At 39.1% G+C, this 25,825-nt stretch overlaps 1 protein-coding gene across 1 annotated transcript in view; it reads left to right on the forward strand.

The window, feature by feature from the left end:
- Window positions 1-25,825, forward strand: part of ubr3 (ubiquitin protein ligase E3 component n-recognin 3) — a 44,874-nt gene that overhangs the window by 12,855 nt on the left and 6,194 nt on the right. Inside the window, exons 21-33 of the mRNA XM_040148648.1 lie at window positions 98-202; window positions 294-464; window positions 3,068-3,513; window positions 4,797-4,885; window positions 8,113-8,262; window positions 9,331-9,464; window positions 10,237-10,347; window positions 10,786-10,986; window positions 12,697-12,833; window positions 17,002-17,087; window positions 20,190-20,295; window positions 22,646-22,746; window positions 23,978-24,102. Coding sequence (XP_040004582.1) covers window positions 98-202; window positions 294-464; window positions 3,068-3,513; window positions 4,797-4,885; window positions 8,113-8,262; window positions 9,331-9,464; window positions 10,237-10,347; window positions 10,786-10,986; window positions 12,697-12,833; window positions 17,002-17,087; window positions 20,190-20,295; window positions 22,646-22,746; window positions 23,978-24,102 — 1,962 coding nt within the window. The remainder of the gene's footprint in view (window positions 1-97; window positions 203-293; window positions 465-3,067; window positions 3,514-4,796; window positions 4,886-8,112; window positions 8,263-9,330; window positions 9,465-10,236; window positions 10,348-10,785; window positions 10,987-12,696; window positions 12,834-17,001; window positions 17,088-20,189; window positions 20,296-22,645; window positions 22,747-23,977; window positions 24,103-25,825) is intronic.

Raw genomic sequence — 25,825 nt, forward strand, 5'->3', positions numbered from 1 at the left:
CATTACAGTTCAGAGAGTTTTACCAAATGATAAATGGTGATAAACTTGCAGGTTTTACATGTTTTTCAGTTTAAACTAATTGTTCAATATGTTCTAGATATGGATGGATCATCAGAACATGTCTGAGCATGTGCTGTGCATGGTGCTGTACCTGATTGAGCTGGGCTTGGACAACCAAGTTCAAGACAACAAGGAGGATGAGGTGGGATATGGAGGCTGTGAGTTGTGGCGAGTCTTTTCACTGTGTAGACTGCAAAACAGCGTCCTACAAAATGCGTATCTTATGCTTCCAGGAGCCTTGCATTGAGGAGCACTGCCATGACAGCTGGTTCCCTGGCACCAACCTCCTTTCCAATCTGCACCATGTCATCAACTTCGTGAGGGTTCGGGTTCCTGAGACGGCCCCTGAAGTGAAGAGAGAAGCCCCTCCCAGCACCAGTACTGAAGCTTCCTCTTATGGCCAGGTAAAAAGTAGCTGGGTCTAAAGGCTGAGCCAAATTACGGTCCCATTAATTACACTGCAGTGTCAAAGTAATAAAAAACAACTGGAATTGAGACTTGTAGTGACTATTCTAGCTCTGTGTGTTATTAACTTTATACTGCCTGCCAGGACAAAATGGCAGTGGCTGGAGAAGAAAGCTGAGCATCTCAATGCTGAAGCACATTTCTCAGGAAACCCAAGCTCAAAGCGCAGTGATTATTGAAGTTGAATTCATCGGTTGTCCAAAAACACACTCCTTGGGGATGACAAAGTTTCTGTACATCTGATGGATTGTATTAGAAGGCAATTGTCTGCTTAAAGGCTGGGTTAACCCATTGGCCGCTGTTTGGGGTACATACCATATGCAAGTGCCAGGACCAGCGAGTCCCCGGTCCGATTCCCTGCTCGCTAGACCTTTTGCTGAAAGTCATTCCCCTATTCTTTTTCCCCGCATTTCCTGTCTCTCTCCACTATCAAATAGAGGAAACAAATGCCCAAAAAATTACTTTTTTTTTTTTTTCTCTCTCTCTAAGTGTTAGCCATAAACACTTGATAAGTGTAGAGCATGCCAGGCCTGCGTTGCTGTCAGTTTTGTTTTGGTATCTTTCTGTCCTCCAGCATTCAATGAACCAACTCAGTTGTGGCTGGGCGTTGTGTCCACAATTCGGCACATACAATGGCACATTTCACTTCTGCCCAATTAAGTTAATGGCTCTGTGTGACAAATTAACGAAATAACGTGTGCCAATTGCGTTGTAAACAATATCGATTTTATAAACCTATTTCACACACGTGTAGTGGATGAATCCAAACAGAGAAGGCACTGTAGTGTCTGTACCAACACTTAAAAGCTGTGAAAATATTGAATTAAAGTTAGCATTTCCCTCATCTGCTGCTGTTTGATTATCAAATGATAATGTCACACCTGCCATTTGCACTCCATTCAACTGAGTTTCACCATCCTTTTCACTGTGTAACAAGTGGCACGCCCGCATGGCCAAATGGAGCGCAGCCAAAGACACAGGCTTGTCATCAGCATGAGGTTGCCAGGCACCCAGTGGAAACTACAGGAAGTCACTGCTCCTGGCTAAGAAATAGTTTGGCACGACCCCGTGTAAAACCACTACTTTGTGATGTAAACAAATTGTGTTGCTTTGGTTTTTGTGTAGATTAGTCTTAATTAATGAACTTTAGAGGTGCTGGTTGGCTAGCTGTTTCCAGAATTAGTGCTACGCTAAGCTAACGGGCCCCTGGCTTCATGTTTGTGGTAAAGGCATGAGAGTGGTACCCTCAGCAAGAAATTAAGCAAGCGTATTTCCAGAAATGTTAAACTACTGATTTAAATAATTCACCAACCTAGTAAATACTAATTAAAATAGTCTTTCCCGCAGTACTTAATACATAGACCAGAAAATTACATATGAGTAAGTTACCTTGTCAGACTTTACAAGTGTTGTTGACAAAGTTTAGGGTCACAGCCTTGAAAGACTTATATTGGACTTGTATGATATTGTTTTTTTACATTTTGTTTGAGCTCAGCCCTGGCATGGTAGGCTTTATCATCTTACATTGTTTGTTTGGTACCTTCATGTTTCTCTTACATATCATTATTATTATTTTTGTTCATTTTGCTGTACTCGCTCCACAGAACTCCAGGCGTCTTACAGGGAATTGGAGAGAGGTAGCTGTCTGCACCCATTTTTATTAAAAAAAAAAAAAGTCTGATGGCTCTGATGCCACTAGCAGCTGTCTGTTCTGTCTTTTTTTATGAAAGAATTTCTGTGCACGTGTTTGTTTTGTGCTTTTCAAAGGAGGTCTGCCTTGGTGTTTTATGGCGTATGTATGAAGTCATGCTTCAGCAGTTCCCCTCCCTCTCGACTGCTGAAACTAATTACGTGTGTAATGCAGGTTTGGGTAAATGCTTTTTAACCGCATGTCAGTATGATTGATGTTGCCGTGACTAGGTTATATGATGTATGTTTATTTAACAGTGCAGCTCAGGTCCTTTTTGTCAGGTCAGGTCAGGGCAATCGTTCAGAGGGCTTGTGTGCTTTTACATTAGGATAATTAAATATTTTCCAGCAGTCTGGTTTTTCTGAACACTATCAGCAAAGGTATATGTGAGACATCAGCTGAGATTTTACCATGAATTTAATTGGATTTTTATATGTATTGTTCCTATCTCACTATAGTAATGAAGCACCTCTTCAATCCATCAAACTGTATCAGACTTTTAGTGATGTAATTTTAGGAGATGGTGTTTGTGCTGAAAGACAGGTCTACCAAAGCACCCAGATAAAGGTGGAATTTGACTGGATGTTGATAACAAAGTTTTTCCTTTCTCTCTGTTTGCATATTGTGTTGTAACGGTGTGGGCTTGATACTTGATGTGTATCAAGTGTTGTAAAATGTGTGTGACAGTATTTATGCACCATACGTGTTTACAGTAGGTTCTTGTAGCTTAAATCATAAAACATGGCATTAACACTGCCAGGCTTAGATCACCCATGTAAGGTGTTTCATTTAAAAATGTTCATTAAATATTTAATTTATATAAATAAATGTATATGTTCAATGCTTTTCTAGAACCTGCGTGAAGCTCAGGTGTTCAGCCTTGTGGCGGAGCGCAGGAGGAAGTTCCAGGAGATAATTAACCGCAGCAACACTGAAGCCACTCAGGTTGTCAGGCCCAAGAGCTCCTCAACACGCTGGGTCCCACCGGGCACACCCCCCCAGCTGGTGACAGAGATCCTGGAGATCCGAGAAAGCATGCTGTCCCTCCTCATTAAGCTCCACCAGAAATTGTCGTCCAAGCAGAACTCTCTGTCGGCATCCTGGCTAGAGGATATGGACATGAGCCGTCACGCTCATGGCGATGGCATTACAGCCATTGAGCGCATCCTTACCAAGGCAGCCACGCGCAGCTGCCAAATCAAGCGTAGCATCCAGGACATTTGTGGAAAGGTGTGTCCGCCAGTGCCACCAAAGAAGAATAGTCCCACTGACAAGAAAACCATGGATAAAGAAGAGAGGTAATGTAATCTGCAATTGATTTCCCTTTGTATAGCTTCTTTTAGCATAGTAATATTGCCAGTTATTATCCATGCAATGGTTGCATATTGATATTGTGTCCATACAGCTACTTGAACAGGAAGTTGTATCACCATTTATATTATTATACTTTCTAATCCAAATAAGACAAATAATTTTGTTCATAAAACTACAAGAATTGTATTACAGTATTACATTGTAATTGCAACAACAGCTCAAAGCAAGTCGTCTGCAAGGACAATGAATGTGTATCAAGTCACTTTTTTTTTCTTTTATATATCTGCTGCAAGGAAGAGGTTTGAGTCAAATAGAATGCAAATTGAAGGAAGTGATAATTCACACAGCCTTTCACATTATATCTTTTAAACAGCTATACTGATCACTGTGGCAAATATTCTGTATGTCACCATTAATATGTGGCCAGAGCTGCAACTGATTAATCCTCTTTGTTAGCTAAATTTTCAAGATTTTTTTTTTTTTTTTTTTGACTTTTCACCTCAAATTAACCCACTAGTCTGTATCTCCCATTTTCCTCCTCTAATGATGATGGAATTGACTAAAAAAACATTTGATAACGGACTTTTTTTGGGGTTGACTTCACCCATTCGCCCATTCACATGAACTAGAGTGGTTTCCATTGTAATAGTCAGTGCGGTCATTGGCAGTGAGAAGTGAGAAGCTGCTGCCCATTCCTCACGCTGGTTGTCGGCACCCCAGAAGCCATCAGTGAAAATTATTGAGCTGCGACGCTCCTGTCAGCATTTGTTCATGTTCTCTTATTAGGGACTTAATTTATAGTCAGCTCTCGCCTCTAAGTCTGCAGAGTGGGGCTCAACCCACCATATTAGTTTAATAATCACCCTTTCCAACTTTAACAACACAGCTTTGTTGAAATCAGATACCTGCTACGTAAGTAACAGTATCCCTGCTACCATGAAGAATCTGTTGCACATGCTGAGGGTGATCAGGGGACACGTGCCCTGCACAACAGACATGCTTATTCCCAGGAAACTGTACTGCATTTTTGAAGTGGAAAGGTAGTAAATAACTATCTTAAATGGATAAAGTGGTTGCCAGGAACTGGTATAAAATCCCTGATTTCACTTACTGTGTGTATCTTCTCTCATGGAAATTATTGGATTGTTTCAGTAAATTCTCACTGGTAGAAATAACATGATTTTCAAAAGTCTTATTTCACTAGACTGTAAAAACTGGGTTGCTGTTCACATTGCTGCATATTCATCAAATAGTATTTTTCTTTCAGACGCCAGAGGGCTAGAGAGAGACAGCAGAAACTGCTCGCTGAATTTGCCTCCAGGCAGAAGAGTTTCATGGAAACAGCTATGGATGTTGGTAAGAAAAGGCCAGCTAACCCTTTTTGCCAACTCGTTGCCTCAATTTTATGGTCGTACAGCTTTCAATTGCTAACATATCATTTGCAGGAGCCACTGCCCAAATTCTGTTTGCATTGTTTGTTTTCCTCCTAACATGGCAGGACGCTCTGCATAAGCAGAAAAGCAGCAGTGCGGCACATGTGCTAAAAATATCTTTACTTGGTACACTTACTGTAACATAGTTGTAAATCACAGTGCAGTATTCAGTCTACAATAACCTCGCCAAACATTCAAGTGAAGAATGGTGAATATATTTTTTATTAAGTTACTGACTCACCTCAGTTAACACATGTATAAGGTGAGATGTGTGGTGCAGGTGCTTAACAAGTGCACCTAAACTTCTCATTTCTTTCTAATCTAGCATGCTTGAAAACATGCAGAATTTTTGGACAGTCACAAATTAAGTGCTGTTTTTTTTGTTGTTGTTTTTTTTTTTGTTGTTGTTTTTTTTTGTTTTTTTTTCTTTCTCCAAGTCTGATGTTTTAGTATAATTTTTATTATCAGTTTAATGTCAGTGAAATAAACTAATTTCTCTGGGCAGTCTTTTATTGACTACAGAGCTCCTTCTTTGTATAAACAAGCAGAACTAACTATCACTGTAGAATGATAATCCACAATTTGCACAGAGCACTGTTCTGGATCTAAATGCCTTCAGCAAGAATGTCTGACAGAATGTGCTTATCAAGCTTGGTTTGTTCTGACATAGGTGTACAAGGCTTTTATAAAAGCACAAAACACACATTAATACTTTTTGTTTGAAGGACATCTTGCTACTGTGGCACTTAAAGAAAAGCGCTGTGGCTGAAATAAACCTGTCATTGCTATTCCTTTTACACCAGGGCAAGGTGACAGTGGTCCGAGTCCATGCTTGTGCTTTCTGTGGGCCTGTTAGGAGAAATTGAGAGGAGAGTGCTCCTGTGGGATTGTGGGTGGCTGCCGGCTGAGGGCACATAGGATCAAAACGCTATTAGTGGGCTGGACTCCGAGGGCCCACTCTGACACAACATGTTTAGTGAATGAATAATGAGTACTGTGATCAGATGGACCATTCTGGCAGGACTGTATTCTGACCTCTTTCAGCAGACTTCTTCCTGAGCAGTAACTTCAGTTGCTTTGCTTCAATCTTACTGCTGGTATTGCATCACCTGAACTGAAGTAAAATTTAAATGTAGTCGAGAGATGACTATATAAATGAATTAAGTGAATGCAATGTAGGATGTTTGTAGATATCTTTGAATATGCCTACAATATAGCATTTGGCATTATTTTCTTCAGGACTGAATCATAATTAAAGTATTTCTCCCCGTGTCCGCCATTCTCCTGCATAAAGTCCTGATAACTATGGTCATAGAAGTACTACGTTTAAGGCAGCTGGACTTGCTGTTTGGTCTTGAAGTCAGCCTTGAAACCAAATTTTGCCACAGAATAAACCGAAGGTCACTTAGAAACCTTGGAATTATATCTGCAATAGTAGGAACCTCTGCTCTTATATTTATCTCTGGGTGTTTTGTGTTTTACATGGAAACTGGTGTGGCTGCTGAAAAAAATAAATCTTAGATGAGGGACTTAATCCCAGAGAGGCAGAGTGGTATTATGTATATCTGTTTTTGTTATTCATGAATAGCTACTTTATTACTGTAAAACTTGCATGTATTAAGGGGCCAGTTCACTCAAACTACTAAAAAAAAACCCCATTGTTCACTTGCCCCCAGTCATTAATTAATCATGCAGATCGTTTTGGTTACTCTGGATACTCTGGAGTTTTTGTTATAACTGCTTTCTACTGAAGAAATAATCCCTATGCAAACTAACAGTGTGGTCTGGTGATTATTCAGAGTATGCTGGATGCTCTCTCTGGAAAGAGAGATTGCAGTTGAACTTTTAAACATCACGTTTCAATGCACTACACTCCAATTGTATTGTATCCAATTGTATTCGGGTGGAGGCATAAATCTCAAAGAAAGATATGACAAAAACCTGACCAAATTAAACCAAACCTATCTGCAATTCTAGATAGAGGTTAGTGAGATCATAATTTGTGTGAAATCTCCCCTTTAAATCAGTTTGCTGTTTATTAGGTCTAGTGTTTGTTGTACTGTTGACTTAAGATGTGTTTAGTGGTGCTGTATGTCATCATTATCCTAATAGGTTTTCTCCAAAAACAATCTAACATTTGATAATTTGTAGCTCTATTGCGTGCATACAATACTTTAAAGAGGAATCACATAGTTATGCTGTAGCAAGCATATGGCATCAGCACAACAACAGTCTCTCTCCTTGGCATCTTATCTTTTGTGTGCGCGTGTGCGCGTGTGCATGTGTGTCTGTGTGCATACATGTGTGCGCGCGCATGCGCATCTGTGTACTTGGATGGCCTGGAGCTAAAGCTGTAGTGTTGACATTGAATGCAAACAGCTTTCATTTCCCCAGGAACATAGTGACCTCTCCTGAGAGCGTATTCTTCCAAAAGGCAATAAATCAATTTCCAACACAGCTTGACATTTCTACACAATACTTACTGCTCAAATTGAACGCAGTTCTTAACATTTAAAACTAATTTCACATCAGTAATTAATTTCTATTGTTGTGCCAATCATGCAAATAGGAGTAGCAGAGAGGGAATTTCTTTATATTCTTAATAGTGATATATGACCGTTACATACTTCATTGATCAAGTCCCATTTTGGCTGTCTATCCCCATTCTTCTTCCCATAGCTGTTTTTAAGGAAGCAATGCATCGGAATTCTTGAATACACCAAAAGATCATAGTCAGAAGTATGTTCTTAGACTCGGCTAATGTCAGTGTACATTCGAGAGGAGTTGTGTAATTGAGTATGGTAATTCTCAACTGCGTGGTTGCATGGCTTGCACTCAGTCCCTTCATGGACTGTTGCCTTAATTTCTATCCCACCCAAAGGAAAGCCTTTCATACCACATTACCTCCTAAATGTTTTTGTTTTTTGCCCACCCACATTGAAAACGAATAAAAACTTCTCAGAATTTTCTCAAAATTTCTTTTAGTAATTATTGGCTTAGAGTGTATCCCATTGTTACAGTTTTATGTTTATAGTATTAATAATTTTATGTTATCACTGTTGTGCCATATTTTGTCTGAAAGTATTCGTGAGGAAGCTTTTGCAAACTTAGATTTTAAGGTTTTATCTTTTTTTTTTTTTTTTGTGACAGAATCCCCTGACACTGAGGCAGCCATGGATCTAGGAGCATCTGAAGTAATGGAGTCTGAGGTTCTCTATGACTGCGTGATCTGTGGCCAGAGTGGACCTTCCACTGAGGACCGTCCCACTGGCCTAGTAGTTCTCCTCCAGGCATCCTCGGGTACTGCGCTTCCCAGTATCTCCCTCTTCCAATTTCACTGTCTTGATTTTGTTGTACAGTCATGAATAACTGGCAATTTAGAGCCTGGCCGGGTCAAATTCACAGGAGAAGACCTTCACAGACATCACATTCCATTTATCTATTTTGCGGTCCTGAAAAAACAGTTATTCATAGCACCTTTGATCCACCATATTGGGAATCAAATTTTTAATAGGCAGTTTAACCGTTGTTTTAATTGGGTCATTTATCATTCATGTTGATCCCAGCTAACTTGTATGTGGAACCTACTCTTGTAAGAGGTCATTTCTTTTCCATTTTTGTGGACAGGAGAGGATCACTCACTGTCATCCAAATAAATGGCATTTTTGATTAATAACTAGTCACACTGTAAAACGGTTCAGAAGGCTCTGACCTCAACGTCAAAAAACATCTTGTAAAATCTACCACCAATTACTAATAGCAGGTCCATTATAGTATACAATTATATTGTCCTTTCTGGTGACCAGATACCATCATCAGTAAAAGCTGTACATTTTTCTATTGTGATGTTGTTAGTGAATTGTTTTGCATTGTGGTATGAAAAGCATAAACATATAAATTTGGTTGCTGGGAGCTAATGGCAAAGAATACTGTATAGGGCTTAAATGATTAGGGCATTTATTGATTAGTCAATCCATGGAACATTAATCCATAATCCATTCATTGTTTTTTAATTTATTTATCAAGTAAAAGTGCCAAACTGTCTCTTGATTCAGCTGCAAAGCTACTGCTTTTGGGACATTTTTGCTTTTTTTCTGTTTTGAAAAAAAATTAAATTTGAAGATGTAATTTTGGGATTTGATAAATTATGACAGGCATTATTTGCTGTTTCCTAGATTTAAAAAGAAAATCTAAATGATTAATCAAGAAAAGGGGGAAAAAACCAACGGATTAATCGATTAGCATAATTAATTGTAAATTGCAGCCCTGATACTGTTTGAACTCTGATCACAATCCTTTAACTTTTTTACATAAATACTTAATAAGATTCATCATCACTCATCACTGGCTTCTATGATTGTCTTTCAGTGCTCGGGCATCGCTGCAAAAACACAGAAGCTAAGAAGCTGCCGACAAGTGATGAAGAGCACATCTACCCTGCAGACACGTGTGGAGTGGCTCATGATGTCAGGCTCACGCTCATGCAACGATTCTTCAAAGATGTGGGTGTATCGCAGAAAATATTTCCAGCTTTACATAAGAGAGACAAAAGGCTGAATGTGCTTAGAACACTACTAGGGATATTGATTTTTGTGTTTTAAAATGACAGCTTTAGCAGCTCTAATTACAGAGTCCCCATTCTGTCTATGAATTTCTTGACACTGGGTTTACATGCATGTTAGCAAAGTAAGCATTGAAATCCGCTGAACACCTGAAGAAACTGTATGATGTTGGATGGTCGTTGTAAGTGAAGGCATGTCTGCCTGTGGTAGTCACAGTTGTAGGCCAGCTAATGATTGTCATGTGTAACCACTTTCAAGACACAACATTGTGTGACAAACAGCAGAATAAAAGTGCATATAGCATTAGGCAATAATCACTCAAAACTAAAACTATAAAGCCTAGTTTAAAATGACTGTGACCTAACTATTTTCATTCGCTGTACCTAGAATTCCTTATTCCAACCACTCTAAACCAACAATGATTAAACTAGCTGACTTGGATATAGCAAATATAGTGCTGATTATTTACTTTTGTCGTCTAGTTGTTAGTGAAAAGAAGTTGCCTTTTAAATACCTCATAACGCACAGCAGAATAACACAAGCTAGTTTATTTTCACTTTGTTATGTGGTGTTTAGTGTAGTTTGTTAATTCAAACATTTTTTAAAAAAATCCTCAGCACCGCAAAATAAACAAATGGTCCAGGAGGTTGAATGCTTGAAGACCTATTTACATGCTCTAATTGATGTGGTTTTTCTCTTTTGAATTCTGTAGAGTTCTTGTCTGCAGTCTGTGTCGATAGGTTGGGATGGGGGCGTCTACGTCCAGACCTGTGGACACACTTTGCATATAGATTGCCACAAGTCATACATGGAGTCTCTGAGGGTAAGAGAAAGCATGGACCCTGTAAAATGATTAGTTAGTTGATTAACAGTTAATCAATCATTAAAATTATTAGTCAAGTGAATATACCCATTTTCTAATTATGGCTAGTTAAATGGGAGAAATTTCTTAATTATCGTTTTATGATCAGAAATTCAGTACTGCTTTTTTTAGCATTACTTAAAGGACGAATTGATGAAAATCACCGGAGGTCCAGAACCACTATTTGTTGATACTTTCCTAATGTAGATGCAGTATGGACTACAGATTTTGGGTCAAAATTTCAGAAATTGTGCAATCCTGAATATTATACATAAATTTGCTTTGTAAAAGCCTCATACGAGTTGCCTCTTTCAAGTTTTGAGTTGAGATTGCATAGGTCAAATTAAACTTTCACATATTTTTTTTGTTTGTTTGTTTGTTTTTATTTTTATTTTTCAGAATGACCAGGTCCTCCAGGGTTTCTCTGTTGACAAGGGTGAATTTACCTGCCCACTCTGTCGACAGTTTGCCAATAGTGTCCTTCCCTGTCGCCCTGGGCGTGGCACAGAGGCTGGTGCCTGGCACACGCCTACAAACAAGAAGATGTGTGTGCTTGTAAAGGAGGTAGAAGATCTTCAAGAGAAACTTGGCCTTTTCCCTGTAAGTTTTACAATAAAGCCAGGAGTTTATCACTAAAAGCATCCTGTATGTTTTACACAGCTGTGCTTTTAACACAGTCAACTCCTTAGTGGCTGTTGGTAACATGGACTGTGATTATAATTGGTACCAACAAACAGCTTATGCCAAATCGTAGGGGGTGTTGACCATTGATGCAGATGGAAACAGGGTGGTCAATTCTCTCAGGAATTCAGAAACAAGCACCTGCCATCCTTGAAGTGTCAGTGTTTCCCAGATCCAGCAGTACAATTGTGTTTCATTGTTTTTTGCATGTTTTATCCAGATTATTACAATTAACTGTATATACTTGATCAATCAAATATTTCTTCACAGCATGTTTTAGTATTACAAGAGTTAAGTAATAATCACAATGCATTTCAGTTGTGTTCAGAGTAACTATTGTTGCTTAACAATACATTTATAAATGCAGATTGATTTGAAATCTCTACACTGCAATACCGTGGAACTACAATATCACTTTGTTACTTGGAAATCAATTTTATTTTAAGTTTCAGTTCTCTGAGTTAGTTTTCATACTGCTTGGGAATGACTGAAACCCTTACCTCAAAACACACTGAAAAATCTAAAACATTGCAGAATGCCTCGCTAAAGTACTGGGTTGGCCCTTTAACAGATGGTCTGCAAGATCAGTCTAAATAGGTTTTTTAAACCTGAAATTGGAACAAACATCTAAGTACTCATCATGGCAGAAGATTGTGTGTCTTTAAGTTGACATGCCATTTTCTCCCAACACTTCAAAACAGATTCAGGGGAATAAAATACAGGTTATACAATTGCAGAGCTCTTTTATTAAAAGGGTTAACAACTATGAGCTCATCTATATTGCTCAGGGCATGCATTGGAATCATTCTTTCTTTGATGGACCATTACAGTACGTATTGATTCTTAAATGCCCTTCAGGTGTTTGTAAAATTCCTCTTTTGATTTGAAAGTCAGAAGTTTGAATTTATATGGTTTATAGGAACCCTGTGCTGTAGGAGTAGAATGAAGTAGAAAAAGATCTACATTTTGTAATTGATGTTTTTGAATTTGAAGACTTGTCCCTGTGGGTGTTTAGACTGTGCACAAGAAAACAGTTGAGCCATGCAAATTTAAGGTATCTGTTTACAAAGGGATACGCATGAAAAGCAGTTACCTGCTCTTCCTTTCAAAATAACTTTAGTAAAAGTTGGAAATGGACGTTTTCTTTGATTGTATGCTACTGTAATACACTGTCCACAATCTTATTGTCAGACAGATAATTGGGAAGTTTTAACTATTGATGCTATAAAATCATTGTTTCAATTATCCCAAACTGCAGTCTAAACTGCCTATGGAGGGGGATAGAACATGAGAAAAGGAAATTTCAATAAAGATAAATTGTGACCAGTCCCATTGTCTCAGCTTGCTGTTAGCTGATAACAGAAAGGTGAGTAGTGTAATTAGTCAGCACGTTTGATTACAGAGTGGATTATTGAGTTTATTGAAAATACCTTCAGTTTCAAACTTTGTCAAGATTTTAAATTACAAGGGGGTTGTGGCCATAACTGTGATCTTCTCTCATTTTGAATTTTTGTGCAGGTTTCTGGAGTTGTGGATTTGATCAAAAAACGATTATTTCTTAGCTTAGGGTAGCTCCAAAAGTTAATTATAGAAGAATTTTGACTTCATTTTGTTCTTATTTTTTTAAAGACGCAGTCCAACTTAAGTAAAGAGATGGAGTTGGTTATCAAAGACATCAAGAATACCACTCAGAAGAAATACATGGACTATGGCAAGAACCCTGGCTCCCCTGACAATGATTTCCTCTTCATGTACTCGGTAGCAAGGTAAGAGCAGAGTCACACTGTGATTAGATGGGATTCAGCTAATAGAACCCTCCTTAGCAGTGATTACATAAGTTTTACACTATATGTAATTTACAAAGCCTTATTCTTGGGGTTGTGGTTATGTGTTGAACAAACTCCATTTTTGTAATTTCTAATGAAGTGATAAATTGAGAATCGCCAGCTCATCTTCGTCGCGGTGTCAGTGTGACCTTGGGAGTTGTCTTGACAGGGCAACAGCTCCGTAAGGTATCTCGAGGTAAATTGATCCGAAATGGTGGTTGTCTGGAGGGTATGCCCCATTATCACACTGGTTAGGTTTCCTGAGAAACGTTACAGTATGACAGGGTAATATACCTCAGATTCAGGAGGAGCAAGGCAGATTCTTTTGTGGATGTGGAACTGAAATCTTTAGTCTTATAAAGGTACTTTAGGGATGATTGAGTTTGCCCATCCAGTCTATGTAAGTTTTTGAGATCAGGATTGTGCCTTCTCACTGATTCTGTTTGTGATTTTTATTGACTGCTTCTCAGATGTGCTGGAGATTCTGTGTTCTGATGTAATTCTTCTTCAGCAGAAAGACTTTTGGGCTGGGTGGTTAGGCTTTGAGTTGGAAGTGAGGTGCTGCCCCATGAGAAGGGGTTTAAGTATTGACAGGCAGATTGGTACAGACTGTTGTGATGAAGTGGTAACAAGGCCTGAAGCAAAAGCTCTTAATTTATTAGTTGATCTAAATTTCAGCCTTCACCTAATATCATGAGCTGTGGGTAGTAACTTTCATGTTATGAAACGGATAAGACACATTGATGACATTGATTTCTGTGTGGTTCTTTGGCTGAAAGAGTTTCCTTACAGGGTGTCTTAGCTCAGTGTTAGGTTAAAGTGCTCAGAGTAGAACTGCAGCTACTATGTGTTAAATGGAGACAGTTGATGTTGGTTTGGTATCAGCTCAGATGCCTCTTGAACACTTATTGTATATGGAGGTGTTCCAGGTACGTCCAACTGGGAGGCAACCATGGGACAAGCGTAGAGCAGGCAGGAGGGATCATATATCCCATGTTGCCTTGGACTTTCTCAGGATCCCTAAAAAGGAGCTAGATAACATAGCTGTGAAAAAGAACATTTTGGCTGCCTCATTTAGCATGCTGCTGGTGTGATCCAGACCTAGATAAGTGGCTGGAAATGGATAGATTTGTCGATAAAACAAATGGTCATGTGCAAGTATATACATATGATTTGGTGTCCTTCCAGGCCAACCCACAAGGCAGTGTGGATGGGCTGTATATTGATCCTTAAATGTGGCAAATAAGTGGTATTATCCAAGAACCTAGGTTAATAATGTGATGGACTCCTTTGCTTTGTCCTGTGCCTTTTTCTAGGATCTTGAGAAGTTGTTATGCATGGAATTATGAGCAATGACCTGGTCATATTGGGTTATCTCAAAGCGATTCTGTGTGGCTTTTGACGTCTATGTCTGGAGAACTCAAGCTTGGAGGTCCTCTCTCTGCACCACCTCATGCATTTTTACACACATGCAGACACCACTGACTATTGAGACCAGTGGAATAAATGCAGTGTGTTAGAGTCTTACTTTGTAAGTTTTTTTTTTTTTTACTCCTGAAAGGATCCTTGAACTGGAACTGAAATTCAATACTGCAGTCTTTGCAGAGTACTTATACCAAGCATATGGATTACTTTGCATTTTCTCAAAGTTGTACAGAGAGCTGTCGAGGTGTTTGATTTGTTTTCTTCATATTTCTCATTAAGCTGTTGTATTGGTCCTGGAAGTGTTGCAAGAACAGCGCTTTTTTTTTTTTTTTTTTTTTTAAAGTAGCATCAGCAGCTTTGTTTCTTTAGGCCGCAGTAAAGGCATGTCAAGTCTTGCTGTATCTTCACTGATTAGGTCTGACCGAATATGGATTTGTTACACCTTCTGTGACTGAATTTTAGGACCACTGGTCTTTCAGGGGGTCTTTCTTAAGCTAACGTAGTCAAAGTTGCAGTTCTGCTGATTGCTCATTCACACATGCTCTGCAGTTCCTTTACATTAGTCTCGGGTCATCTTGGGGTGAACTAACTGTCTAAGATGCATACGATGCAACTGAAATGTCACAGTTCAATTTTGGCCGGGAATCTTAATTGCATGTCACACTCAACCCCATCCTCTGGCAAATAGACTAGAATATAACCTTGGGGGAAAAAATTATACAGTCCCTTTCTCATGTTTTTGTGTCTTCTCAACAGATTGGTCACAGGTAAGAGAAATTACTGGCCCCCAGTTCACCTTGGGGTCTCTAACTCCACACCACTCCCATTCCAAAAACTCTGCCCTTCCTAGAGCATAACCATCCAGACCCTTTGCCCACCCAACGCTGTGGTTCCCTTAGCCCTCCACCCTGAACAGAAAGATCCCCTGAGTATGTCTGGGTGCCTGTTGGCTCTCTGAAGTTCAATGAACAGCGCAAATTGCCTGAGGAGTGGAAAATTCCTCTGTCACAGGGGCGCTCTTATCAGCAAAAGCCAGATGGAGCTTCACCGTGGCTGCATTATCTATGTGAAATTGCTTTTTCTCCCAGGAAAGCCAAGGATTTGCCCCCACCTTCCCAGCCCATAGAAAGAAATGGCCGGTGGCGGGATGAAAACGGGCTAAGATCAGTCTTATTTTAGTAATTCCTATCTGTTTTCACCATCAATGTACTTTGTTAAAGGTTTTAGTTTGTTTTTTCACTGTTTTGGTATTGGGGAATTAAAATTCAGGAGTAAAATGTGCTTGGATATGCATGGGAAATGCTCATTGGGGATTATGCATGAACTGTGGTTGGAGCAGCTTTTATGCAAATGGTCCAGCTTGTGCGAAATCAGTCTTGGAAGGCTGTCATTTATTTGATACGGAATTCCTACTGCAAAACAGGCGCATTAAATGGCAAATGGCTTGACTAAACAGCATCTTTCATCTTCCTAATCAAACTGGTAAAAGAAGCAGGCTACGTAACCAAAAGTTGAATGTGATGATACTCAGCCATTTAAACAAGCACACAAAGGCATACTCTCTGCTTGGTTTGAAAGGAATACTGCACTCAAAATTTATGATTTTTGTATCAGTGACTCATCCCATGTAATCTGCAGTACATGACAAAGAACCTTACTGCTGGCTTGCCTTCAGAGACAACAAATCAAGTCAATTATATTTATATAGCACAATATCACAAAATCACCTCAAGGGGATTTACAATCTCTACAGCATACTATACTCTCTATCCTTAGACCTTCAGAGAGCACAGAAGTAGCACTTGTGGTACAATGAAGGCAATCCATTATAGACGTGTTTTATACCAGTAAAATTTTAAAATAATTAAAAAATAAATACCAAAGCTAATTTTTCCCTGTAATTCACACCTTATAAATGTAGTAAATAAGAAGCTGACATTTTGCTAAATAAACATTTTCCAAAAACTAATGGATACCTGAGTTGCACACTTTGGCAGATCACTTGTTCAATTAATTTAATAACTACTTCCTACCTGTTCTTTGGCCAACAGTCCCAAACACTGGCTGTTTAATTCATGTTCAATGTACACTAATGTGTAGGTGTAATGTGAGAGATACGGTGTCACCTAATACTGTATGATTTTAGCCAATGAAAAGCCTGCTTATATACCATACATCCTGGTAAAGACAGAGTTTAAAATTGCCAGAACAGTGATGTGAGGGATGTTATGACTGACCAAGACTCTGCACTATTGAATAAGCCAGAGGTGGGTCTTCCATTCAGTTTACTAGTGAGACCAACCTGAAGCATGGTGGTACATTTATAGTTTGATAGCAATATTTTACTTAAATTCATATGTGTTTGGTCTTCAACTCAATATTGAGAACATAGAGTAGAAACAGCAAATTTGGACCGAAACCATAGATGAACAAAATGCAGTATGCAGGATAACTTGATGAGCAGTAATAATCTGTAGGGTAGTTGTTACCTAATTGTCTACTGGCTAGGCAAGAAATGTAATAGAAAGCCTGCGATGTAGGGTGGAAATGATCACTTTTGGGAGTAGCTTTCCTATTAAGGATTATGCTGGAAAGAGGTAGGGTTAGTGTGTCTGTACATGTTTAGTGTGTGTTTTCATATGTGTACCTGCTTTCTACTAATCCTCAGGCTCTGTCTCCTCAGGACCAACCTGGAATTGGAGCTTGTGCATCGGGGAGGAAACTTGTGTTCCGGAGGAGCCAGTGCATCCGCCAAACGCTCGTGTCTCAGTATGTACTTACTCCCAGACCTCATCTTTTATATCTTTTAGAATTTCCACAAAAAAAAGTCTAAAGAAAGTCCACTAATATGTAGTATGTGGAGTCTGATTATTTTATGTCAGTGAAATGCCTACGGCTTGCTGTTACTGCACCTGTAGAAGTTTCAGATACAAATAAAAAATTCATTTAACATTTTATGGATCCCGTATCCGTATTTCATCACATTTTAGGTGGTGAAACAATCCTTTTTTAGTCAAATCTCCTTGCAGAACATGCAAAATTAGAATGAACAGCATCCAGTACTGACAATAGCTTAATTCAACAACAACAATAGAATTACAAATTGAAAGACATTCAGTAGACCAAGTGTACAATTCCTTTTTCCTTATAATATGCATATATATCATTTCTATAATATAATAGAAAAGGTAGGTGCTAAGTAAGAGCTAAACCATTTCCAATCATACACTGAAAACCCACATCTGTTTTCACTGATTATTGAATAGAATATTGGTTTACTGCGTGTTAGTGCAGGTGGCTGTAATAAGGTGTCTGACTTGTGATCAAACCCATTCTGCCACGTTACAGCAATCAACCATTTAAAAAAAAAAAAAAAAAAAAAATGGAGCAGTAATTAGCAATGGCAGGTAAGGACAGATGCTGTCGCAGGCGAGCAGTTGGGAGCAGTCAGGGTAAATGAAGCAGACAAATGGGTCAAGTGCTGTTTCAGTTGATTGTGTCAGAGTGAAGTTTGTTGTTCAGACTACGTCCCATTTTCAAGGTGTTTAATTATCCTATCAAAGTTGTGACTGCTGCAGTGAAATGGCCTGTCATCCTTGAGCGGCTGAAAAGAGATTTCTCACTTGGGATTTTTTTTTTTTTGAGCTACATTAACCATGTAGCTGTGCTGACAGCCAAACTTACTCAGTTGCAATACATTAGTGTTCGCTGTTTTCAGGGAAATGGATCTGAAGCAAAACGGCAGACGTGTGCTAACTGTGAGAGCCCATGGGGTTCCTAAGCCTGTTTCCCAGTAGGCACTTCCTCTGTTCAACTGATGAGGATAAGAGCCAAGCTGCCCGCAGTTCCCTAGAAATGAGCTAAATCAACTCCAGAGAGTCCAGCCTCCAAACAGCAAGTCCTTGGTTTATTTAACTGCAAATATTTGAATTAATTTTGGGGACTGTGTGGCTTCTACTGTACAGAGAGTTTAAAGGCAAATCTTGTTGACCTGAGCTGTGCAGACTTGCAGTACTTGGTGAGTATTGGTAGCTGTTTTTTGAGTTATTTGACCCTCCTCATTTTTTGTGTGTCTGATGTGGTTTTACATGTAGACCACTGTATGATCATATGCGCCATGAGGCTGTATGTAATTGTCAAATAACTGCCATGAAAAATGAGTACACAGCAAGATGGTCATCTAAACCTCTATTTTCTGGACAGTGTATGGGAAACAAAATATATGTCAACTGATTGAAGATGTTGGTAATAGAGGAATATCAAATGGCACACAGTGTTTTGTAGTCTGTGATCACAACAATTGATCATGATCATCATGAGCTGTGTCATGGGAAACAGAGGAAACCGATCTACATATTAAGCCAAAGTGAGAGCTGCTACCATGCAGGCAGGTTGTCCAGTCAGGTGGATCGGACTGAATAAAGAGTTGTTAGCAGCATTGGCTTTCAGAACCAGTCCTGAGTACAACCATTTGCGGGTGAAGCTCCATGGTGTAGACTCTTCTCATAGTTGAGGACAGGTAAACTTGTCTGGCACACAGGACACATCCCATTACCTTGGAAATGCTTCTTCTCTTGTTTCACTTGTTTCACTGAAAGTTAGTCAGCAAACTTCCTTTTTAGGAAGTCTTTTCACCACACAAGATACTCCTCCCAACTAAACTGAAGTACTTTTATCATCACACAAGAAAAGGCCCTGTTTCACTTTAAATTGCCTTGAAATGATTAACATCTGTGATCAGATATTGGACCTGAAGCTATTAATCAGTCTTCTCCATCTGTATACATGATAGGCTTTCATGAGAGTAACTCAAAATTACAGCCCTGATTTTATTCACCTCTCTTCTGTTTCCCATTTACCTTCCCCCTTCTCTTCCTTGCCTCTCCCAGGCTAATTCCTTGTAAGAGGTGAAGGTTAGTGAGGGAGAGAGGAAACAAGCTCCAGTGAAGACAAATGGGATGCAACCAGTGACTGGCACAGACATTTTGCTTACTTCATGCTGCTTCCATGTTAACCTGTGGAGGGCAGTGTTGCTCTAAACATTGACAGCATCACACACAAGTCCAATTGCAGAGCTGATTATTGGAAGCACTTTGCTGCAGTACAGTATAATAATTCTCTGTAAAACAAAATCTGATAGGATTAGACATGCTCATTGAAAAGGTTTAGGTTGTACATGAGGTTTTTTCATTCACCTAAAGATGAGACTAAATGGAACTGATTGGTTTAGTGGCACTGGTTTCAAATATTGTTCATATGATTTAAATCTCTTGCTCTTGTGCAATTTTAATTTCTGGCTTTAAGAGGACTTGGATTGAGTTCAGTTAGTAAAAGTAGGTTAATTTAATTCTGGACTAATAAAAAGGACAAGTACATCCTTCCACTTTGGAAAATCTTACTAAACATCTAAAATGAGTAGGCCAACATTTACCCATGTTGAGGTTAGCTGTAATGTCATGAATTTTAGTACTTGTAACAGGTTTGCTCTAGACAAAGACTTTAGAGGCTTTGAAACATCCTGCTATTGCAAGCTAGTGTGTACACAAGAGGTTGTGTGTGCACATTGGGTCTCTCTTCATGTTCCATTAGTTTCACAACGAACAGGTGTGACCTGACCGAATACTTGCTCGAAGCTATCAAGCGCTACCATGTATCCATCTGGCTTGGCCTGTTTTTCATCCGAGCCAAACCATTAGCCTGCAGGCAGTTCAAGTCAACTGCTTTCATCATTTGATCTACACCGGTTGCTGGTGGGGTGTGACAGTGGACACTGAGATAAACAGACACTTGCTGGTTTTGTTCCTGACTGAGCTTATTGGAACATAACAATGATGTGTTTTGTTTTGTTTTTTTTTTCCCCTCCCTTTTCAGATCAGCTGTTCCATGTGCTGGCCATGCACATGCGTCTGTACAGCATTGATTCAGCCTACAACCCCTGGACTAAACTGACTCAGATTACACAAAGCAAAGATGCAGAGTGAGTGGCTTTCTCCACTAACAGTAAATCTGTAAATCTGTTCATGCACTGCACATAACCCCCCCCCCATTCTCTACTTTTCCTCCCACTTATAAACATGCAATCAAAGCACCACTTTGTCCTCTCCCTAAACACCACCATTTCCTCCTGCCCCCAACAGCTTTTCCTCCACACAAAGACGAGCTAAAAACAGAAAAGGGACCATGCATGGTTTCCATAGATACCAATAATTGCTGCATCTGGCAAATTACCGGGCACTCCACAGAGAGCAAAACGACCCTGTCAAATTCACTGTACTGAGAACAACTGCACCGCACCAACACCACATCAGCACACCACCTCAGCTCCCAGCTGTCCACCTAGCCTCAACAAAAACCCGTATTTAACAAAATACAAAAGACATAGTATCTACTCGCACAAGCTGTCTTTCTCTGTCTTGAATTACTACTGTACATCAGAACATGCTATTTTACGTGCAGATGGTTTTTGTTGTCAGTTGTAGTTGCAGCACTTAATAATACATGATGAGCTTTAACAACCTTTCCTCCCTGTTAGCATTGTAAGACAGCTTTTAGACCTGTTCCTACTAATGTGCTCATAGCCATACAGTATTCTCAAAGGAGCCATTTGGTGTTTTAAAAATACTTTGTCAGGGTTTCAGGAGGGAGCACTGTCATTGACACCCTTAGGCATTTAACCTGATCTAGCCTAGCTAAATAGGACAGAGAGATATGTTTCTACATAGGTGCAAAACATTGGTCTGACCTTTTTTTTTTTTTTTTTATATATATATATATATAAAAAAAACAAAGATGAAATGTATGAAGATTTTACAGTGTGCAAGTATAGTTTGTATGCAGTGGTCTTAGCAGGTTTGAAAGCTCTTTCCTCTACGGCTTTCCTCCGATGCACAGTGGAATTAACTGGTGAGTGCTCTGGTAATGGAAGGTATTATTCTTTAAGTGCAGTTCCTCTCATTCAAAACCCCCGAGGCCTTTCAAGAGTAGAGTGGAGATTGGAACCTCACTGAATTGTCAACAGAACAGAAGACGTTTAAATGGAGATGGCACACAATAAGAATTTGTAACTAGGGCTTAAGGAAGCCGGTCTGGAAAATAGAAGGAACGGGCCTTTTCAAGCCATGTATTTGTGAAGCATATTTAAAACTATATACACAGCAAGACCTTTGCTCTTGAACCTTTAAAGCCCCTTTTAAACAAGCAATATATAACATTAGTGGCTTGATCTAGCGGTTGAAGTTCTGGCTTTTTAACACTCAGACATAGATGACTCTTACATTATTGTTAGTCAGACATGACAGCACATTTCCGGCGAGAGCCACAATGCTCGCATGATATGTGGCACCTGACGCAAGAGGAAGCAGAGAGAGGGAGAGAAAACAGCAATGAATTAAAAGTGTTATGAAAGCAGGGAAGATGAGTGTTTTTCTGTTCTCTCCCAATGTATTCTGTGGCTGAAGCCTTTAACGACCATGGTGAGCATGAGGGCTGCTCACCTCCGCTACTTACAGTGAATTCACTAAAACATTTTCTCATCGATTTCATCATTTGAGTTATTAGCGAATTCTGCTTCCTAATTTATAAATTTCGACATGCACATGCAGAGAATGACACCTGAATGAATAACACCTATTAGCTGTATCCATGCTGTATGTAAAGCGTTTATCTGCATATTCATTTATTCATCAGCTAGCATGAATGAAAACTGAAAATATAGGGAGGGTGTGATTATTCCTGTGGTTGTACAAGGGTTTTTTTAACCTCTTGACTTTATTGCACCATGAGGGGGAAAAAATATATTTATAGACTGATCTGATCTGAGAAAAGTCTCCTCTTTGAGCTCATTCTTTTCCTACTGATTTCTTTTTTTTTCTTTGTGCATAACATATTGGGATAATACATTTATTACAGTGATGTTAGAAGGCAGAACAAGACACATTTCATTTCTCTCTCCATGTTAAACCTTGTATTGCTGTGGTTTTTACATGAATTAGACGGCATTCATTTCAGACTTCTGCCGTGTTGAAAGTGTTAAAGAAATGTTACTACATCGTACCTAGAAAGATTGCCATTGTGACTTTTACATAAAAGTTACACGGGCGCTTATTCAGACATGAAACTGCTTAAACTGTTTGTTTTAATATCATTCTTATATAAAAGTAGTATTTAGTAGTATCACTGTTTGAATTAGCATATGGATTGCAGTCGATAAATGAATGTTTCTTGTGATTTTTTTTTTTTTTCTTCTTCTTCTGATCACAATAGCTATTTGACAGTACCGCCTATCAAACAGAAGAGGAAATGAAAAGCTCTTTTTCTTTTTTTTGCAGTAGCTTTGATGAAGAGAGACCCGAGGTACCCATGCTGTTTAGAGATGTCCCATCCCTCCTGATTATCTTCGTGCTAACGATGCCACAGCCTCTGCGAAAAGGTACAGTTTCTCTGTCTGCATCATGATACTACAAGAGAGCAGGGAGTTGCTCGGTGGCTGCTCCACAAGGACAACCCCATTATCAGTCGTAATCAGGGCTGAGTGCAGGAAAGAAGCATTTCACATCCCTTATCTATGCTCCTGTTGCTGCTATTTGGTTGTCAGGATCAGAGGGACACGACCCTGGTGATGGGAGGGCTGCACCTCCTTGGTGTGCCCTTCATCTTTGGCTTGGTGCTGCATCTCCTCCATCTTAGCCCCTCATAAGAAAAGGTGGAGGGGGGTTGGAGGGCCGCCTAAAGACCTGGCCCAACACACATATCATATTTAATGGGGGAAGTGTGGCAGCAGGCAGATCATCTCGTTGATGACTGAATTAGGTTGACCGCTGGTAGGGACATTTAGGATTTTGGAGCATGGTAAAGATGGATTCAATGGAAAAAGAAGCTTTTGATTGAAACGGTTAACATAATAAGTATATATTGTTTGTGCTTTCATAAATCGTAATTTAGAATTTATTAAGGATTGTTAGATTGTCCGATTTTTCCTGAGGTTTTGGCCAATAGTACGCAGTGCATCATTGCTACAGGTTATGCAATGTTTATGCAATTAAAAGAAGACAAAACAAAACATTAATATAATAATTGTAAGACAGAGAAAACTGATTTTGTTTATTTTTAAAGACAACAGGATGAGAGAATCACATGAATGAAGCGGCAATGGGCTTAATTAATTTGTACAACGCATAATAAATGGAGTTACAAAACATCTGTCTTAAAACAGATTTAAAAAAAAAAAAGACAAATAGAAAGAGAGAGGCATGATTGGTCAGTGAAGGGTCCTTTAACTTGATGGTTAAAAGGGACGGCATTCTTTTTTTTTTAATTCGACTGTTTAGTTGTGTATACTAGCACTTGTCACATTGACCAGGACAGTGGAACTGTCAGCAGCCCTTTTTGCAGAAGAAAACAAATGGCATTCTTTGTCGTATTCTTTAGTACCAAACTTAAATCTTTCAGGGTATATTATCCATCTGAAATGCATGCATCTATCCTGCACACTGTTCAGTCAGTCTCTCTACGCAGAACTGAGGAACCAAAAACAATGAACCTGGGAATAATTGCCAGCCTCCCTCAACTAGCAGTTTAAAAAAAAAAAAAAATTTAATGCTAGAATAATTTTGAATTCACAATAACACATGCTTACAGTGTCCCCATTTCCTCCTGTATAGAACACTTTACCTGTGTGGTGAAGATGCTGTACAATCTGCAGTTCACCCAGGCTCTGGCTGCACTGTCAACCAAGTTCAGCCCAGAAGAAAGGCAGGCCTGGAGCACTTCTGGAGTACTCAAGAAGGTAAAAGTGAAATCACATTACAGTAGCCCAAGACCTTATTCGTAATGAAATGCTCGTGCTAATTTTACCTACTTTATATTTTCTAGTGTCCAGCGTAGGTTTTTTTTTCCTTTTTTTTTTTTTTCTCCTTTCCTTTTGTCCCTGCTCTGCAATGCTCAGAGGCTTAAATGGTATAAATGGAGCCACCTGAGGTTGTGAACAGAGGTGGATAGAGATGTAATTTAAATTGTAAATTCATTACCTAAGTTGTCTTATTATTTATTCTCTGTTATTGGGATTGTGCTTACTTCTGGCCATGTACTTATTTCTTGTTGTTGCTGATTTTATTGGTTTTTCTTTGCTTATTGTGTGGATTGTCTTCATGGGCCTATGTAATGGATGTATCTCTGTGTAAACAAACAGAAGTTATGTTTACACTCAGTGATACTTGCTAAAATGCATTTTGTGTATCATTGAGGTCTAACAAACATGTTGAATGCATTTCCTTCCTCATAAAACGTTTTCAGTGCTGATTTTTCCTAAAGATTTTAACTCTGCATTGTTTACATCCATGTTAACTAGCTAGCACTCTTCTTCTTTACCTAGGTTGATGAATTGCAGCGTTTCTTAGAGCAACCACCTATCGATCAGGGGAATAGTGTGAAATTCACTACCTATGTCTGTGTGCATTTGGTGCGCGTGCCTGGAAGCACTTATTAGAAAATAAGTGCTTCATAGCACTGCTAGGGTCTTAAACCTTAAATCAGGATGTCTTAAATAGAAATTTGTCCCAAAAAAAGGTGCGTAACGTATAAAGATAACAGCCCAGCACTTATGAAAACATAAAACCTTTAGGTACATCTCAAATAGTTGTGTAAGGAGAACCATTACTATCCTGTGCTCTCAGTGCAGTTTCAATCCTACCAGGGAATATTTTCAAAATGGTATTAAAAGTCTACTTGAATTCGCTGCTTGTTGAACCAGTTGTTTCTTCTGATTGTTCCCCAGAACCAAACTAGGTCCACAACCACAGTAAATCTATGTATATGACTTAGTATTGAGATGAATTAAGCCCTTTCCAATTTCATTTATGTGCTTTCCACAGTCGAGAGTATTGATCTTCATTATCTGGAAAAGTGTGAATGCTGAAGAGTGTTGCATAAATTGGCTATCTGTCTTCAGTCTATTAAATCTGTATTAGTGAGTGGCTGGCTTGAATGTTAAAAGACAAATAGCTTAAACCTTCCCCCTTTAGAGTTTTTCCATTCATAATGGAGGCCTGGATTAGTATCCTTCTACTACACTGTCATAAACAGTGGTGCAGGCATTCACAAGCTGCCATTAAGATGGATTTCAAATCCACAATGAGTATGGCATCCATATTTGGTAGAACTCCATTGTAATTAAATTGAAGTTGTTAAAAAAGATACAGTCTGAGCAAAGATCAGAGCCTAGAGGAAGGAAATCCATGGAGTTGAAATTCCTCCTCTATAAATCTATGACAAAGGACAGCAGGCGAGATAAGACTGCTGTTTTATATTCTACCACCTTCAGCTTGATAAATGCTCGCACCTTTTCCTCTTTATAAAATACTAGCCAAACCAGTTGAATTTTTATCAGAACGCTTATTCAGTAATGTCTCTACTACTTATCAGATGTTATATTGTATGGAAAGAATTATTGCCCACTGCTTATTCTGCATAAGTCATTATATTCTACAGTGCAGCACATTTTATACTTGAGA

Source organism: Xiphias gladius, chromosome 16, assembly GCF_016859285.1.
Source record: "Xiphias gladius isolate SHS-SW01 ecotype Sanya breed wild chromosome 16, ASM1685928v1, whole genome shotgun sequence".
Classification (NCBI taxonomy): Eukaryota; Metazoa; Chordata; class Actinopteri; order Istiophoriformes; family Xiphiidae; genus Xiphias; species Xiphias gladius.